Raw genomic sequence first — 18,351 nt, 5'->3', positions numbered from 1 at the left:
AGCAGGTGGGGGAAAGTAAACCTGATCCAGAAAGCCAAAGCCTTGTTTTATATTACTGAATCAAGGGATAAAAATTAATTTTAATTGTTTCATTGTCAATCCATATCTTGGTTTCACTGCAAAGTGTGATGATTTTCCTGGCAGTTCAGTGCTCCCTACATGTATTTTCTAAGAGCAGAATGGGAAGATCACCTTGTTCTTTACAGGTGTCCACCAGTTGGGGGAACTTTGTGTTGGGTTGAATTTAAATCAGCAGTTTAGATGTGAAAGACTCAATTATCTCATTAGCAATCCCTTGATCCACCCAGTTCCCCTGGGTGCTGTTTCAGAATGATAATCCCAATCATGCTTCAAATCTTCATAAGCAATCAGTTTTAAGTGCAACTCTCAGAAGATAAGATTTCCTGTTAGTTAGTTTTACCAAAAAAAACCCCAAAACACCCCAAACCAAAAAAAGCAACACAGGTGAGCTAGGGGCTTTGATCAGACAGGTATTCTTTTTAAGTCAGATTTAGTCATTTTAGATTTTGTTTCTGCATGTCTTATACTATGCTAGGGAGTAATCCAAATATATAGTATTTAAAAAAGGGTGAAGAGCTTCAAAATGAACCTCTTAGCCAATTTAGATTGGCTTGAATGCTTGAAATAGTGCAATAAATCTGTTCTTTAATGTGCAAAATTATTTTTATCCTGACATAAGGCCATTTCCAGGTACCTTAAACTTACCAAAAAAAGCATAATAGATTTGGTCGAATCAACTATCCTTCAAAATCTCCTTTAAAATTCAAAAATCCTCTGGCAAAGCACTAAGACTTTCTTTAAAAGTCTCATTGTCACTATCTAGCTTAGGATAATAGTTTCCTTAATATAGTGCCACTCATGTCACTTGTTCTCTCTGTTACGTGGTCAGGGCCTTTGTCAGTCTGCTGAAAGCTGGATTTGCTGGTGTCAATAGGAATTGAGTTTATTCCTTTTCCTGGAACAGTAATGAGATCATCACATCAGCTTTGTGTTGTGATGTGATTAAGTTTGCACTGTGACTCAGTTACCTTGTCCTGGAGGACAAAGTTGTAAGATTGGTGGGCACAGGAGCAAAAGGCAGTATCTTGTGGCAGACATCCAGGTGCTCATTCTGCATCTGAAAACATTGTGTTTTTAAAAGAATACAATGTAAGAGTATGTAATCACTTCTTGTTTAACAAGACTCTCTCTGCTTGCATTTCTGTAACTGTTAACATTTAAATTATTGACCTAATCAGGTTAAGCGTAAGGGCTGCTACATCTAATTTTAAGGCACACCTTGTTCATGGTAATTGTGCAACGGCAAATGCAAAACACTAATGTAATCAGCTGCACATCAGCAGAAGTGTCTGAGGAATTTTCACTTGAAACCTCTAAAAGAAAACAAACTGCTTTATTAAGTTACAAGTGTTTTATTTGTAACCTGTGCGTATTTATTATGAGTACCTCCCTGTCATGATAGTGCTTTAAGATTTTTTTTTCCCATAGTCAAAGTGAAAATGAGAGGGAAAAATGCCCAGCTCACAGCCTGATTAGATCATACTGAAAGCTTGTTCGTGGGTAGCTGGTTTGTACACAGTTCCATAGGACTGTCTCTTTAGCTGAAGTCAAGACTGCCAAAGTGATGATTCTGTAAGCCAGCTGTGAGATTCACTGCCTGATCTGCATGGGCAAAGTTTGTCAGAACCCTTGCATTCAATAGAGTAGTCTTTGGTCAGGGCTATCCATTCCTTGAACACTACCTTCACCCACGAGATAAAAGCAAAAATGTATAAAATACAAAAATGTATGTTCTTCTGCTCATACTGAAATACAACGTATTTTGCAATTACAAAAGCTTTCTCCCTGAAAGACTTAATCATGTAATTCAAGATTGAAGTTTAACTTGTCTCAGCAAGCATTTCATGGCAAAACAAACACGGCATCACAAAACTGGTTAACATTCAGCCACAGCTGGACTCATATTTATTAAATTTCTTCCCTAGGACTTGCTCTGCACTTTTAGAGAAAAGTCACTTCCCTAATTTTTTCTCAGTAGACATTGACTTCTAGGCTGTTTGTTCAAGATAAGCATCAAAATGAGGATGCAAAGGTCAATCTCTGCTGTATTAGAGTTACAAAGAGAAATAGTTAGTTTGTCTTCCAGAGAATGCTCTCTCATCCAAATTAAATTGTTTACTTCCTATAGGATAAGTGTTTTCTTTGGAAATTCAGCAGGTTTTGTGTTTACAGGACTGACTCTGCCTTTGCTGTGGACTTCACTGAAAGTTTTCTTTTCAGCTTTCTACCTCTTTGTCTCCACTTTTTAATGCCAAAGTGTGTGAGCTCGTGCTTAAGGCTCTGAGATGGTGGCTGCAGTGGAGTCTGCCCTGCATGGTCCACCACCACCTCTGCTTCACTGTCCTGCCTCTCTGCTGTTCCTGCTCCACAGATATGGAAACTCGTCTCAGCCCAGCATTCGTGCAGTCGCACATTCATTGGCTGTTCCAGCTAAATTGGGAACCAGAGCAAGTGAGATTAAAACAGGGATCTTTTTCTCCCCTTTCTGCTTTGGGGACAGGAACACTGGCAAAAAAAATTGGAACAGACTGTCGGAACAGGCATTTTTTAATCTTTTTTTTACTGTGGCAACTAAACCCAACAAAACCCCTTTGGACAGCATAACTGATGACATAATTAATCTCAATTAAAATGTTTTATAAAAACAAGGATGCTTTAAGAAATAATCCATCACAGTGCCACCAAGGCAAAGGAGTTGAAGAAGCTGTTGCTTGCTCAGTTGGAAATTAGTGCTACATTTCCTGAGATAACACAGCCACCTGTATGGGCTCCCCTCATGTTTTACAGCACTGACTAAAATAGATCACTGTAAATCACCAACAGTGGTGGTTCAAGCCAGCTCACTTAACACTGCCATTGAGTGAGTGCATATATGCGTAGGTTTCATATTCTAGCTGAGTAGTTGGTAATCTCTTGAACTGCTTTAGCTGAAGTGCTTGTGATTGCTTGACTCTTTATTTAATTGCATTATTTTAATTTAGCTAAAATTTGTTTAACTACACAATGGAGAAGATAAGCTGGAGTATCTATGGTAACAGTGCCAGACAGAGCTTTCTGTGTGGAGAGGATGAACAATTTGAACAGATATTTTATAACTTCTACACTCATTTCTTGACACTGTGATATATTCCTCCTTGCCTTGTCCCACTTTGATGATCACAACTGATCATTTGTGTTGGGACAAAATTGTCCTTGCCATGGCCACAGCCTGCACAGACAGCCAGTCTTATTCCCCTCGTTCCATCTTCTGCCAAGTATTATGCAGAGTTGTCATGCATTGCTCTTCTTCTTATACTGCCAGGGATGAGTTACCAGCTACTTGAGTTTTATCCTTAAATAAAACGAGTGTTGGTCTTTCCTGACTTCTTTTATTAACAGTAAAGCATCATGTTGCCATTCTTGCCACTAGTTAGAGATATCATGTTGGACTCATGGTCTTTGTATCTTTTTCTTCTATTGTTGATAGAAGACTGCCAGGTTAAAGATTGTGATCCTTTTTGCTCCCTAACATAATAAGAGCACTTCATGCATGTGTGGAAATGGCAGTTGATAAGAGAAGATGAAGGTGACTGCACAGCACTGTGTTGAAAGAAAAAGGTGATTTATCTTCTCTTTGCAAGTTTCTGCTGTAAATCATTTAACCTTGTCTTGAAGCCCATTTGTTTTTGCAGTCGCAGCAAAGAAACTCCACAGTGTTTCTATTCATCTGTATTTTGAAATACAACTATAAAGGACAATAGGATGGTATTATGTTGGATATATCTTCAAGAATTTCTCTTATGCACAGGAGCTAAAACTCAATGAATTGAGAAAAGCTTAGGAAAGCTCCCCCAGGAACCTTTTCCTGTCAGTCCTTGATGAAACTGATAGTCAGCCAAATGTGAGTTGAGGCGGAGAAGAAAATTGATGTGAACTCATTGAATCAGTTTCTTGATGTCACTAAAACAGCCGGGCTAATAAATGATGAAGCGTGTGGAGTCCAAACACAACTTAATGAAAAGGCAAGTGTTGACAAAACCCAAAACCTAAAGGTACTGATGACTTGTGGTTATCTGCAGTGTGAGGTGCAGTGAGGGAGGATGACCTCTGAAGTAGCTGTGAATGCTTACTCACAACTTGGCCTACTGAACCATTCATTCTGCGTTAAGTATTATTATGTTTATTTGGAGTAAGCAGTGTAAGTCTGTAAGTATGTGTGTGTCTATGTTAAGTGCAGATTTGGACTGCATTTTGGTTGATGGTTGTTTTCACAACTAACATTTTTCAGTCAATCGGCAACAGCTGCTCTTTAATGACACTGATGGGTATGGGGAAATGAAAAATTGAATCTGTTCTTAATTTTGGAGAGCACCAAGAATGAGAAGTGTTTATTCCAGTGGCTGACACATTGCAGACTCAAGTTCCTGGGGAAAGCTACCTACCCATTTGTTTGGAACATGTTTGCTTTCTGAGATATACACCCAGCGAGTATCACTGTGCTGGTATTTGGCTACTGGGAGCCCAGTATGGTTATGAATAGGTACAGGAGCTGTCTAAAAAACAATACTGCCATGGTCAGCAATGAGAAATAGGCTCTCTTCACACAGACAGATGTTTGGCTATGGGTTGTGTAGTGAAACTTGCAGTTCTGAAACCTGCAACCTGTTTATTCAATTCATAATTCGAGGCCAGTGTAATTCCCCAATGACTATCACTGTTGTTTTTGTTATGGAGTCCTAATTCATTGTTTCTGTGGGCACAAAAGTATTGCTGGACTCATTTGGTGTTTCAGTGCACTGTAATTTTACACAGTGCAATACTGTTGAGATTGCCAAGCTGTGTCATCTGTTGGGCTCATCACTCTTACTTCCTTTTGACCTCCTCTGTGTAATTACACATGGATGACTGACTTGCTGCTGTAAAGATACATAAATGCAACTGGACTTGTTAAATGAAAACCAGACGAAAATGATTCTCTCTGAGGTCATTGAGAACCAACAAGGTAGCTGTTTGCTCTCTACCAGGCAGCCAGAGCCATCTGTCACATGACAATAAGCAAGCATCAGTTTCAGAAGTCCATTTGTTTTTATGACAGTTCTTACAATTTTATGGAAATTGAACCATTATATAAAGCATAATTTTCTTCAGAAATTGGTGTTTTATAGACTTATATCCCTGTTCAGTTGTTTACATTCCTAGTTGCATTTTACATGAACCATAAATATACTGATCCTTTTTTGCCCCAATAACAAAAATCTTCAGAGCATTTTTCTGGGTTTTGGCAGGGGGGAGGGGTGGTTTTGTTTTTCTCCTGTATATGCAAGACTATCTGCGTTTGGTACTTAAGGAAAACCTCAGCGTGTCTGAGTTTCATGTGTCCCTGGAAATCAAGTCTGCAGGGGATACAAAGGAACTAAGTTTGATACTTCAATATTTAGTTCAAAATCATAGTTCAGAATGTTTTTTCTAATGAGATTTTGTTACTCCTTTTTTTCCTTATGAATGAGTTTTTCATAATCTGTGTTAGTTCTTAATTTAAGTTATCATATTCCTGCTTTTTTTGGCATAGTGAATCTAAATCATTAAGCCAACTTGTAGAGATGTGTAGTTGTTGGAGTCTTGTGTTCAGGTCCAGATTATGGCAAATGTGAGCATGAGCCATCTAATTTAGTTTCATCCTCCATGGAAGTTGATCAATGCTATATCAAGGTTCTGCTCAGGGACAGTTAGGGCATACTAGGTCAGACTTGAATTGCACAGACAACTTGGACAGCATCTGCTCACATCACTCTGCCTTCATCAAGGTATAGTAGTCTTTTATCTTTATGAGGAGCTTTTTGAAGCAGGACAAGGAACAATGTCAAGCTGTAGGTATCATTTTTTTGGAGGCTGTATGCATTAAACTTCAAATTCCTCAGTTAACTGAGACTTCTTGGCTGTTCCTGGGGGTTTGCCCAGTTCACCTGAGCATTGCTGCGTGGCTGCTCAAGGGTTTGTGTCCTTAGACATAACAGCATTTATTAAATTAGTAATTGCTTGGTTGCTTGCATACTTCTCCTGTATGGTAATTGCCATTTAAAGGTCAGCACTTTCCAATATGTTCTGGATGTCATTGGCTTTCCTAATAGTGAGAAGATGAGTTTTCTGTGGTAATGATTCTTACCCTTACAAGTGTGCAAATGCTTGAAATTATTTGAATTGTCAAAGCATGTGTGGTGGGCTGACACCAGCTAGATGCCAGGTGCCCACCATGCTGCTTTATCACTCCCCAGCTGGACGGGGGAGAGAAAATAAGATGGAAAACCAGTCATTGTTTGAGATAAGGCAGTTCACTAAAGCAAAAGCAAAGGTTTGCATGCACACAAATATGTCAGTGAAAGGTCTCGATTCAGCTGTGCTGGATGAACATGAAAAGAACACGTACATGAAAGTAAAGAAGGTCATCCCTAACCCATGGAGCACATCAATGAGAGTTTGATGTAACTCAAAAAAAACCTTTGCAGTTAGGTTATTTTGTGATTTTACAGGGAGACATAAGGGTTGACGATGTTGAAATTCAAGGATCTCATTCACAGATTGTATTATTAGGCCATAAAAGACAGTGTCACTGGAAAAATCATGGGAATCAACATTTAATAAGTATTGGGAGTTACTTGTCAGAAGCTATTTTAGGAGAAAATCTGATTGAGAGAGACTATGAAGGATATTTGAACATGAGAGATTCAGAGAATGATGAACTTGAGGGAAAACCTGTGTGTTGTTTTAGTGTTTGTTCATAACTGTTTTTAGTTTGTTTTGCTCCAAGACAACCAGGAACCTCTATAACAGCTCCTAAAGGAAAATAAATGTAAGATCTGAACTGTGGTAATAAAAAATTCTTCCAGTGGATTTCCCTGTTTCTTTTGTAAGGAGGAAGTCACAAGAGACTACCAGGGTGAGGTGTACCTGGGAGCTGGTGGTCTCACCAGGTCCAGCAAGGTGAGGATAGGCAGCTTGGAAGCTGTGGGCAGAGGGATCAAGGGCTCACAAGTTTTCTGTAAGCTTAGTATGTGGCCTGGTTTTGCTAAAGCTGATATCTGAGGCTGGCTGGGATCATTGTTTGGACAGAGCGAAACTGGTCTGAAGTGGTACCTTAGGGAGTCATTGGCATGCAGGTGACAGATGAACCTGTGTGTGCAGATGAGATCACCAGCAGCAGGATGGCAAGTGCTTATTTCCAATGTCATATAGATGTTGGGCTGGCTTCTGAGTATGCGTAACTTGTCAACACTGCAGCCCTATGTGGAAGTCTCCTGTAGCACCTTTGAGCCATGTTTTGGCAGACAGACCTGCAGTTTACTTTTGCTAATAAAGCTGTTGTGGTCAGCTGGTTATATAATGGATGTAAAGAAGTTGCCCTATCCAGTTCTGTGAAGTCAAATACTTTAAACTCACTCATTAAAGAGGGTGGAAACTGCAGTAATGGGTATTTTCTACATTATAGAGACATTTCTGAAAGCAAGCTGAGAACACCACTTGCAATAAAACCAAACTTTAAAAATCAAACAAGAGAGAGAGTGCCTTCTGTTCAATAATTACCCTGCAGTTTTACAAATCTTCTCTTATGTTCAGACAATGCCCCTTAGAGTTGGTAATTTTACAGTTTTGCAACAATCACAGAGCATGCATCTGTGTGCAAAATGTGTATGCTGAAGGGCAGAGAATAGCCTCAAAGTGAATAGGTGTCAAGAAACATTCAAAATCAATTAACAATTATCTATCGTGTGGGAGACATTCCTTGTCTCTCTGTGAGTAGTCCTTCAGCCAGTGTGGCACTCAGAGTGCCGGGAAACCAGGATGGTTCCAAGTTATCCATAGGAATGGCTTTGAACTTAGAATAAACCTCCACATACATACACAAATTAGAAGAAAACAAAACACCTCAAATGAAATCTTGGCCTTATCAAAATCAAAAGGTGTTTGTTGACTTCCGTAGAACAAGAATTTTAGCCATAAAGAGGGGGAAAAAAAGATTCTTGAACTCTAAAATCAGAGCTAAGCTGTCTGATGTAGTGTGGGGTGGTTTTTTTTTGGTCACAGATACCTGCTTGTTTTCACATGTATTTGCAGGATCTGAAGGCCACAAAGTCTTTGAAATCATGTGTCTGCAATCCCTGACTGCAATATGCTTGCCAAAGCACACCTGGAACACTCATGCTTTTGTAAGTTTCATTTCTTGTTTTTATGGTCCAGCAGCATTGCTCAGGCCTGTTCAAATGACTTGGCAATTAGTAACATAAATATAACTTGTCCAACTTGATTTGTTCTTCCCACACACACATTTTGTCTCTCTCCAGCTGGAACCATGTGTAGAGAGAAGAGTAGAAAGGAGGCAATGACCAGGAAGGTTTTTACCGTTTTAGAATGAGCTCTCCTACACTATGGAGAGCAAAAATAACTTTTGGCCATTCTAGTGAGCACACTGTCCTCAGATGTTCCTCTGCTACACCAGCACAGCCTGGCAGGAGTTACCATTAATTTTCATTAAACAACCTGTAAATTGGCTGCACCTTAGTGCTTTAGGGGGTCCTATCCCACAGACCTGCTGAGAGCACGTGTAACCAATGTCAGATTAAACACCTAACAAAAGACCACTGTATGTATCTGGGATATTTGTTGCTGGTTTTAGTTGTTTTGCTTTTATATTTAAAAAAATTGCTGCCACAGATATAAAATTGCCTTAATAGCTGGAGTGCTACCCTGGTAAATGGGAGTTCATGTTTAACTTCGCCTACCTGGAGAGCCATGATGCCTGTTGCCTCCCTGCCAAGTCCCCATGTCATTCACTCCCTGTGTGGGAACCATCCAAACCTCCTGGCCTCTCCCCACCCAGTGGAAACTGTGCTGCCGCAACAAAATGTGGCCTTCACTTGCCTAGAAAAGGGGAGAGGACTACAGCCTGGGAGCCCACAGCCTGCTGTGGGGGCACTGGGAAAAGACATTGTGACTGTGCTGTCTGAACCATGAGCTTTCACTGGCTGTGTTAGCAACCTGAGCTCCAGAGACAAGAGTGAAATTGGGTAATTTCATTCTCAACAGGAGGTTTCCATGGCGTTTGGCAGCGGCACTCCGCATGCACTGTGCAGGTATCTGGGTGCCTGCTTGGGATTCCTCTTTGGGGGCTGACATCATCACAGCCTCTACTTCATAGGCTCCAAATGCTTTATTGGGTCTGGCCCTTCGTTAGGCAAACGTAGGGCTACATTACTTTGTAAGAGTGTGTGTGCAGGCCTACAGAAGTGACAGACCCACCTGATTCGTCGTGAGAAATGATGAGTTCATTTATTGTATTTCCTTTGGGCACTGCCAGCTTAGTGCATATGTTTGGAGAGCAATTTATAATGAAATAAACACTTACGTTTCGTAAGTCCACAGCCAATGGAACTCTTAGTTTTAGTTCACCCAAATGAGTCCCTGGTTGCAGTATTTGCTTGGTTATTGTGCTCCTGCATTGAGAAGGAATGGCTGCATATTTCTGGCCACGTCATGAGTTGTGAATGACAAGCCAAGTGACATGATTTATTTGATTACTGCAGTGCTTGTGAATAGTTCAGCACTGACAGCCTGGGAGGAAAAGTACCATTAAATGCCCTGGGATAGGCATAAGATGGGTCACAACACTAAAAGGCTTTCCCCTCCAGCCCAGGCATTGTGCCTCATTTCTGAAGTTACTATCCCATTGACTTATTTGCTAGGCTGTCACATCAGCTATAGCAATGTTTTTAACACCACTGTATTTCGTGACATTTGTTCCTTAAAAAATGGGAATAAGGTCACACTAAGCAGCTGTGAATAGCCATCAACTTTCAGTCACCACCAGCCTCGCTGACATTTGAAACAGCAGCTTTGGTTGGGGATGAAAGGCTCTGTGTCCTACTGACAGTGCCTTAAGCCAGTCAAAGGTGGAAGTAGGAATGAGAAGTCTGAGATGCATATTTAAAATTGCAGGAACAGCACTTATTATGAAGACATTACTTGAAATAGTGTCTAGAGGGCAGTAGGAGTGTACTTAATTCTTAAATGTTTTTTAGTCTGAAAGCTTAATTTTGATATTATATTTCATATCCTACATAGGGTCCCAGTTAGTCCATAGAAGAAATATATTGATGGTTGTTTTTACTGCAGTATTAGCTGAAGGTACAAGTTCCAGTTACAGAAAAGCTTCCAACAAGGGATAAGTGATACTTTATTCACAGCATGTGTCAATATTCAGGTAACGCTGACATTGGACCTCTGAGTGTCTGGTAGTTCTGATAAATCAACCCGCAGCAGCTTCTGCCTTACCCACCTGGCTGCTCTCAGCCTGTGCCAGTAAAGTTGAGCAAGAACTGAGTACCTGTAATTAGCTTAATTATATTGAATTTTTATGAAAAAGTAAGGAAGCATCACTTTATGAGGTTAAAATATGTATGTTTGGGAAAGAGAAAGAAACAGTTTGTGAGAAAGAGGTACAGTTTGACGTGTGTTGCTTGTATCTGTGTATACAGACATGGTAGTAGCTTAAAGAAAAGAATCTGTTGTGCATGCAAATGGTGAACATCTCCAGCAGTTGTTTATTTGAGAAGATGATACTTGAAGGTGCAGCTGAGTATGCTCCCAAGACCTTTCTTCAACCAAGAAAAGGTTTTTCAAATACAGAGCTCCTTATTTTTGCATTATTTCCCAGTTTACTTCACAGACATTAAGTTTATGGTTCACTTGAAACCTCAACAAAGAAGAATTTCTTTCTCTTAAAAATGGCGAGAGAGCAGTTTAATGCCTAGGTCCTTTATCTCCATTGTAAATTTCAAAATGTGACTTACAACTAATCAGAGAAAGCAGTTCAGCATTGTGAAACCAACCTTAACAGGGGTAATTGTCCCTTAAGTTTCTGCACTTTCTTGAAATTTGAATTGCAAAAATCTCTTCTTAGAACAAGAATGCAAAACTCCTCAGTTTATTAGTGAAGTCGATATTCCAGTGGAAATGTTTTATATGATAACTTTTCCTTCACTCGTCTTCAGCAGCACCATAATACCTGAACAGTTTTCTTGAATTTTAGGAAATACTGATTGTTATATATGAACTACTGTATTCCTTATGGCTCACCCTTGTTTAATAGGATAGAAGAGAGCAGAGCTGCTGAATGGTTGTAGGCTTAATAAAGAAAAGTAATTTTGAAATTCTTGTTAAATTGCAGTGAGTGTACAACTAAACTGAGATTTAATTACATTGTTAATTGAAGGAATTGCTATTGATTATGTCATTGAATCTGTGTTGTAGCCAGCCCTAACAAACAGCAATATTACAAGAGAACATTAAACTAGTTGTTAAAATCTCAAATGAATGAGAACTAGAACTGGTGTGGATAAAAGGGGCAGAAATGGTAGGTAGAAGAAAAAGATAACAAAGTGAAGAATACATTAATTTCTCAAATTTTGGTGAATGGTGGTTTTATGTCCTGTCATAGTTTATTATAATCTATGGCACAAAAGGAAGATGAGACTGAAACAGTTTTTAAATAAGAAACATGAGTGAAGTTTCATCTTGAAAGTGAACAGTGATTCAGATAATACTTCTCACAGTCTCCTGTGAAGCACGATGTAATCTGTCATATGCAAGAGACCTTCCAGTTGCTCAGGGAGCAATCAGATCTACTCAGACTGAGATAAAGGGCAAATAAGTGCCAGTGATCAGAGCAGTAAGAGCATGGGAGTGCTGACAGAAACCATAGGCAGCTGTGGCTGAGCTGGCTCTTGGGTGCTGGCAGCTCACCCTATATTCAGCCCTCAATTTTCCTGCTACTACAGAGTTGGTCCCCTCCCAGGCCCATGGAGTGAGTGCCTGGTGGTGGATAGCATCCATTTTTCTGGACAATGGTGACAAAGAGCTGGTGGGGAAGCCCCAGCTGCCCATGAAAATCTGTGCAGCCCCGTTTGGTCTGGGTGAGTTCTGTGTGAGCACAGGTGGCACTGCCAACTGGACAGGTTGGTTCTTCACCAACACCCCTTGGTTTGTATGAAGCTGGTAGTTGGCACTCTCAAGAAAATACATTCTAAATTTGGGTTATACTTAATTTAGATGGACTGGAGGCAGCTCATGCTGATCCTTTCCCTCCTTATGCTACCACTTTTACTGCTGAAAGGATCTTACTGAAGCATTTTGTTAGCCTGGGGAGTAGCCCCTCTGGATGGATGCCATGGGAGCCCATTGCTTGTGGCTGAAAGCTGCTCTGCATGGTGAAGTCTAACAGGGAGGTGGTGTAGATGATCTCATGAGTGTTTCTGTTTCAGTCTTTTACAATTTCTGTGCATATAAAGCCATTTTAATCCTTTCTATTCAAATGCATTGTATGCACAGAAATGTGTTCTTAATAGTGACACAAGGCATGCTGCAGCATGGGCAGGCTTATAGTCAGACCCGGTGACTCATTTGGGCTGTTATTGTTTGAAATAAATCATTTTAGAATTAAACTTTTTTCTTCATACCAGATTTTATAGTTGAGCATGTTTTGAATGTTTTCTGTATGATGCCATTGACTATTTTGTGAGGAGACTGTGAGGGTTGTACAAATGTCAGCACCCAAAAGTTAGGATGTAGTAGAATGAGAGATATCTGTAGCCTTTATTTGACCTGGTGGTTTTATGGAGCATGATTCAGTCCTAGCGACCTTCCTTCCCCTGTGACCTCTCAGCTTTTTAAAGTGTGCAGAATGAACAAGGGGCATGAATGTGGAAAGTGCAAGGAATGTGGCAGTGGCTGGTGAGCTGCAGGAGTTGCCGGGAAATGTTTGGTAGAGGCATGAGCACTCTTTACGAACAGAAAGCAATGTCTTGTGATGAAAGTACTTTTCTCCTGTACTGCTCCTATTACATGTGGTGTTGTTCTCACATTCAGAACCCAGATTACAAAACATTTTCTGTGTCTAGCAGGTAACAAATAGAGAATAGTGGATTTCTGAAATGTAAACTGAAAGAATCAGATATAAACCTCAAGAGGGTAAAAGGGTTTAATGATCTGTAGTCAGGATTTACCAATGATTTGTGCTCAGGTAATGGCATCACTGGGTTTTTTCCAACATACAGGATATGTTTTAGTGTACTTCAGGCAGGTCCCGGTTCCCTGTAACTGCCAAACTACAGGATGTTACAATTACAGATGCAGTGACACTGTTGTTGCAGAATCACTGCTGATAAATTATGGTGGGATGGCAGCTGTAAATACAGCTTCTGTTGTGATTTAAGAGGAGGATGTGAAGGCGTATTGCCCAGATGCTGGATCAATGGTAAATAGGGCCAGCCGCAGCACGCTAAAGCTTACAAGTCCTTGCCAGGTTTTGGGATTAGAAGTCATAGTTTCAAGCATTAACTCCTCCAGTATCAAAATAATCAGCTGCTCTGCTCCTCCCCTTTCCCTTTCTCTTCAGCCAAGATTTATTTACCTTTGCAAGCAGGAACTGACATGCAAACCAGGTTTTTTAGTAATCTGTTGGAGATACAAGAGCTTTTCAGCAAGCTGCCAAGTACTCAGTGTCTGAGCTATAGTGCATGAGGCTTCATGTCATGTTCTGTGACCTTCCCATTCACCTGCTTAACTGTCAGGAAATGCCTGGCTGCTTGGAGCTGTGTAGTTGTACTACTTAAGGCTGGAGAAACAATAAGCCAGTCATTGCAGATTCATGTAATAAACCACACCAGCAGCAAAATCAGCTACAATCAGGATTCATTTGACACAAAAGGGCATATAGCTTTGGTCACTCAGCCCCCTGCTCTGTGGGTGACAGCCCTGTGCAGGTAACTCCTAATGACTGATGAGGGGCAAGAAAAATTTCCATATGCAATTACCAACTTTGCAGTGATTTTAACCTGGCTTCTCTCAGAGAAACCCCACACGTCTTGATCTGAAGGCTGGTAGAAGCTTGGTTTCTTTTTCCCTGAAGTGAGAAATGAAAATAATTGCCTCTCCAAGATATCCCTGGGATTCAGACTAAATGGTGCTTGTATTTGCATTGATACTAAGGATGAAATCAGGATTGGCAGACTGTGATATGTGAATTTGCACACATACAGGGACTCAGAACATGGGTGAGTATTGTTAATTAAGCCAAGACGTTTTAGATGGTCTCTGCCTAAAATTCAATAAAAGGGACTTTATTGTGGGTCTCTTCAATGTCACATTCCATTTACAATTATAATAAATGCTGTAACTTGTTTCCCTCTCTCTTATCCCACAAAAATGACAGAGAAGAATCTTTTGCTAAGCCTTTGATAATGGTTCTTTCTTTTTGTTCCAGATAACTTCAAACAAGAAGCACTCAGAGAGCCTGAGGAATGATGGTGATGCTCTTATCCAGGCTCTAGAGAGCCTGGCCCAAACTGCCAGGTGAGTTCCCTCAGGCTTCCAGGAATTTCCAGGGCTCAGAGCGCTCATCTCCTCTTTTGTCTGCAATGGCCTTCTGTAATTCTGTGCAGTAAGAGCTTCTCAGGTTTCTGTCCTGGCCCCCCTCCCTGCACTGCTCTCCTCCAAAGTCCTCTACATCAGAGCCTGCGGCACACTTTGATCCCCAGCTGCGGCACAGTCTGGCTCCTTGTGTGTGTCAATTCTGTGGATTTATTTTTTTAAAAATTATTATTTTATTCCAAACGTTGGTCTCTATAACCGGATTCCTGTCAGTGGTTCTTGGCAGAGTGGGCTGCATGCACAATGTGACATTTGTGCCCTGTGTTAAGGTGACTGTGGTTGATGCACTTGCAAACTGATTCCTTTCAAACGTGTGGCTGAAGAACAGAACTGCTTTTGTTTAAGAATACCTGTGGCTTCTCCAGAAGGCACACGACTTAGAGGAATACCATGGCCTTCTCTGCAAGAATAGAGGTGCTAGTCCCAACAAATTGGCCGAACCTTAGCTCATCTCCCATAGACTTTCCCATATCTAATCCTCCTTGGACATATGAATGAATGAATGGCTGTTGTCTGCCTCTCAAAACAAATTTTGTACTTCTGCTGTGGGCTGTTAGGCTTCATTTCACTCCTGGTTGAACTAAAATTCATAGAGAAGTTGTAGTTCAGAGGTCAGTTTTTGAAACACTTAAGATAATCTCTTCAGTGCTCTTTGTGCTCCCAAATGCAGGCTTTTGGGAAAATTGGCTCCTCAGCATTATGGCAGTGTGGTAGCCTGTGTTGGAAGGAAGGAGGGGTGTGGGCAGACGTGAAAAGGAAATGTTCGGGATGTGGTGAGTGTAAGGAGGTGTTCACCGAGGACTTACCAAACCTGTTGAGAGCAGTCAGCATCCCTCTTGCACACTCAGCTGCTGACTCACAGGGTTTTGTATGACACATTAAATTATCTCAGTACAATAAAATGTCAGCTCTCCCCAAGGGAGACACAGGCACCACCACTGAAGATGAGAGTGGGGGGAAGATGGGCTTTTCTTCTGTTAGAAACAGCTTTCACTCTGTTGGGAGTATTTCAGCATTAGATGCACCAGATAGCCCAGTCACTGTCTTTGAATTCTGCTTTTCTGGCTTCCTCAGTAGTTTATTACAGTCTGCGCATTTCTGTATGCAGAAAAACACATGCTACAGAGCCCAACTAAACAGTACTCGCTCTTATTTAACACAAGATGCTCAGTAGATCAAATTCCAGCTGGTGCCATTGAGAACTGTTCAGATACATTAAGATGAGCCAGGTCCCTCTGCTGTTCTGAGCTCCTGCACTGCAACAGCAACAAGGGACCCCCTGAGAACTCATGGATTTCATTTCCCCTCCTCCCCTTCTTCTTGAGGGAACACATGTCCCTATCCATTTGCCTCCAGAGGAGACTGAGAGGTTTCAGGCTGATTCTTGGGGCTGCCATGCATAAATTGGCAACAGGCAGGCAGGGGAAGCCTGGGGAAGCTTTATCAGACTTAGCTGAATGGACATTTGTTTGGAAGGTATAGATATTCTGCCTTCTCTTCAGATTTCCTTATGTGGCATCTTTCCCAGAATAGTCCTTGTGACCTAATAAACTTGGTCTCCTCACCTGTGCTTTGAACCTGGTTAAGGAGCCTCTCTGTATCTCCTGCAGAACCGGAAATGGTTTAGAGGCGGCTACAGCTGAGACCTGGATCTAAGCCATCCTCGGGGTAGTCTAAACTCCCAGGCCCTTCCACCCACATATTACCACTGGTTTGAATTGCTTGAGGAGTGATTTTGCTTTGCTCATTTCTTACAGACAGGTTTCTAATCTCTCCCTCTTCCTATGTGTCAGAACCGGGGTTCCAGCCGAGCAGTCACGTGCCAGGAGAAGGGCACTGTTTGGATTGAAAGCTGCTTTTGGTGCTCCCCTGCTGCTGTGTAGCAGCCATGGATTGCCAAACTCTCTCTCTGTGATGCTTCCTGAGCTTGTTGGAACAGGCACTTTAAAGAGTGACATGACCAACCCATTTTGCTCAGTGACCACCTGGAATCAAATCCATGCTTTAAAATATGGGATCATGGACATTTATTTTTCAATGAAGACAGTTGCTAAGATGAATTTGTTTCAGATAACTGAATTATCTGATTTAAATTGCTGATTATTAAGTCATTGGCTTATGTAGTGTGAACTGATCATTTGGATTTTCTGGTTAGCTCTGCATTCCCCAAACTGTGGAGTACTGGTAGGTATCGTCATTAGCAGCAGTCAAGGAAGTTGCAGATGGGTCTGCTGGTATCCTTTCTAAGCTAGAGATGAGGGATGGGAGTCCATAAAGAAACTAAAAATACTTGATTCTGTGGACTACCAGTAATGTGTTAGAGCCTCTGTTCCAATGCTAGAAAAAAATGTGTTTCCAGAAGAAAAAAATAGGCAAAAAATATGTAATAAAACCTTAGGCGAGGAAGCAAAGGGCCCCCGTGCAGCACCGTGGTTGGAGGGGCTGTCGCTCCTCCTTGCAGGAGGTGGGCAACACCTGCAGTGGCAGTGCCTGCCTGTGCAGAGCAGTGCTGCAGGCAGAGGGCTGTGTGTGTGAAAATACATCTTTCTGTCAAGCTGGAAGTGTGTGTGTGTGGAGTCACGGGGTGTATGATAAATTCTATCTGCTTTCTTTTACAGAGGAGGTTGAGTGAGGTAGCAGTTACTGGGAGTTTGAGCTCAAATTCATTTCTACACGAGTGGCTACAGGGCAGAATCACTGGTTACGTTACTGCTTAACAAAAAGCAGGTAGAGAGTGCAGTTAATGGCTACTCAGAGTTTTCCAGCATAGATAAAGGCAAATGTGGAATTTGAACAAAACATTTTTTTCTCCTGAGGATGTCTAATAGATGTTACTGGTTTTAATTCCTAGCTCTCACGCTGACATTGCTGTTGCTTCCTTGGCATTTGAAATTCTGAGAACACTGGGACATGAAAATATCAAGACTCCCAAGTGAACCATTTTTGACCAGCCTTTGGAAACATGCAGGTTGTGTAACCTGCTCATCACTTCAGTCCTGCAGGAACACCCTCATGAGCTGAGCAGATGTAACTCATTTAGCAATCTGAGCTGCAGCATATGCAGAATTTGGGCTGGCTCAGGAAGGGAGGGAAGCTGGTTTGGGATCAGAGGGGGTGGTGGTTTGTTTTTTAAACCCCTGTAAGGATGAATTCTTGGTTACTACTTTGCCTTGCTGGCATTACATGATGTAGCTCAAGTATTTGATAGCTTGAAAGTGTAAATTAAATAAATAGTAGAGTTACTTCACAATATAAAGTGTTTCAAGCTGCTGTTAGAAATGCTCATTTATCTTTTGGAGCAGGTGACTGCCTCGGCTGTTCATCTTAAGGAGTCACCTCAGGCTTGTGACTGGCACTAGAAAATACCTTTTTATCAAGACAGACAATATTGTTCACCTCAAGCAACCAGTACCCAACCACTGTGATCACACAGAGGCTATGAGTATGTGGCATGTAAGGATGATAGATGGTACCCAAGTTTCTGCTCAGCAGCCTTTTGCGTGCCCCTCCTTTGCCTAGCACTGCACGGCTTAAGCTGCACAGGTGTTGTTCTCAGCTGCCAACGCTCCTGGCTACGGCTCTTTGAGAAGAGGTGTGATGATGACCCTGGCAGTTTGCCAAAGCCCCAGTAAAAGCCAGTACCCCAGAAAGGGTCCTCTAGAGCTTGCAGATCCCAGAGTGTGTGAAGAGTTGAATTCTTCTCTGCATGTGCTGTGGTTGGCATCTGTCAGTGCAGCAACTCCATGTTCTTGCTGCACTCACCAAGCACAGGTGCCTATGAGAGCTGCTGCTACACCCCTCTCAGACAGCCCT

At 41.5% G+C, this 18,351-nt stretch overlaps 1 protein-coding gene across 8 annotated transcripts in view; it reads left to right on the top strand.

The window, feature by feature from the left end:
- Positions 1-18,025, top strand: part of ULK4 (unc-51 like kinase 4) — a 224,149-nt gene extending 206,124 nt beyond the window's left edge. For all 8 annotated transcript variants that reach the window (XM_048299801.1, XM_048299764.1, XM_048299787.1 and 5 more), the window contains 2 exons: positions 14,372-14,460; positions 17,390-18,025. In XM_048299801.1, the coding sequence (XP_048155758.1) occupies positions 14,372-14,460; positions 17,390-17,474 (174 nt within the window). In that variant the 3' untranslated portion in view covers positions 17,475-18,025. The remainder of the gene's footprint in view (positions 1-14,371; positions 14,461-17,389) is intronic.
- Positions 18,026-18,351: the final 326 nt, after the last annotated feature.

This window comes from Corvus hawaiiensis, chromosome 1 (assembly GCF_020740725.1).
Source record: "Corvus hawaiiensis isolate bCorHaw1 chromosome 1, bCorHaw1.pri.cur, whole genome shotgun sequence".
NCBI lineage: Eukaryota > Metazoa > Chordata > Aves > Passeriformes > Corvidae > Corvus > Corvus hawaiiensis.
Note: the sequence above shows the minus strand (reverse complement) of the source record. Positions and strands in the feature narration are given on the sequence as shown.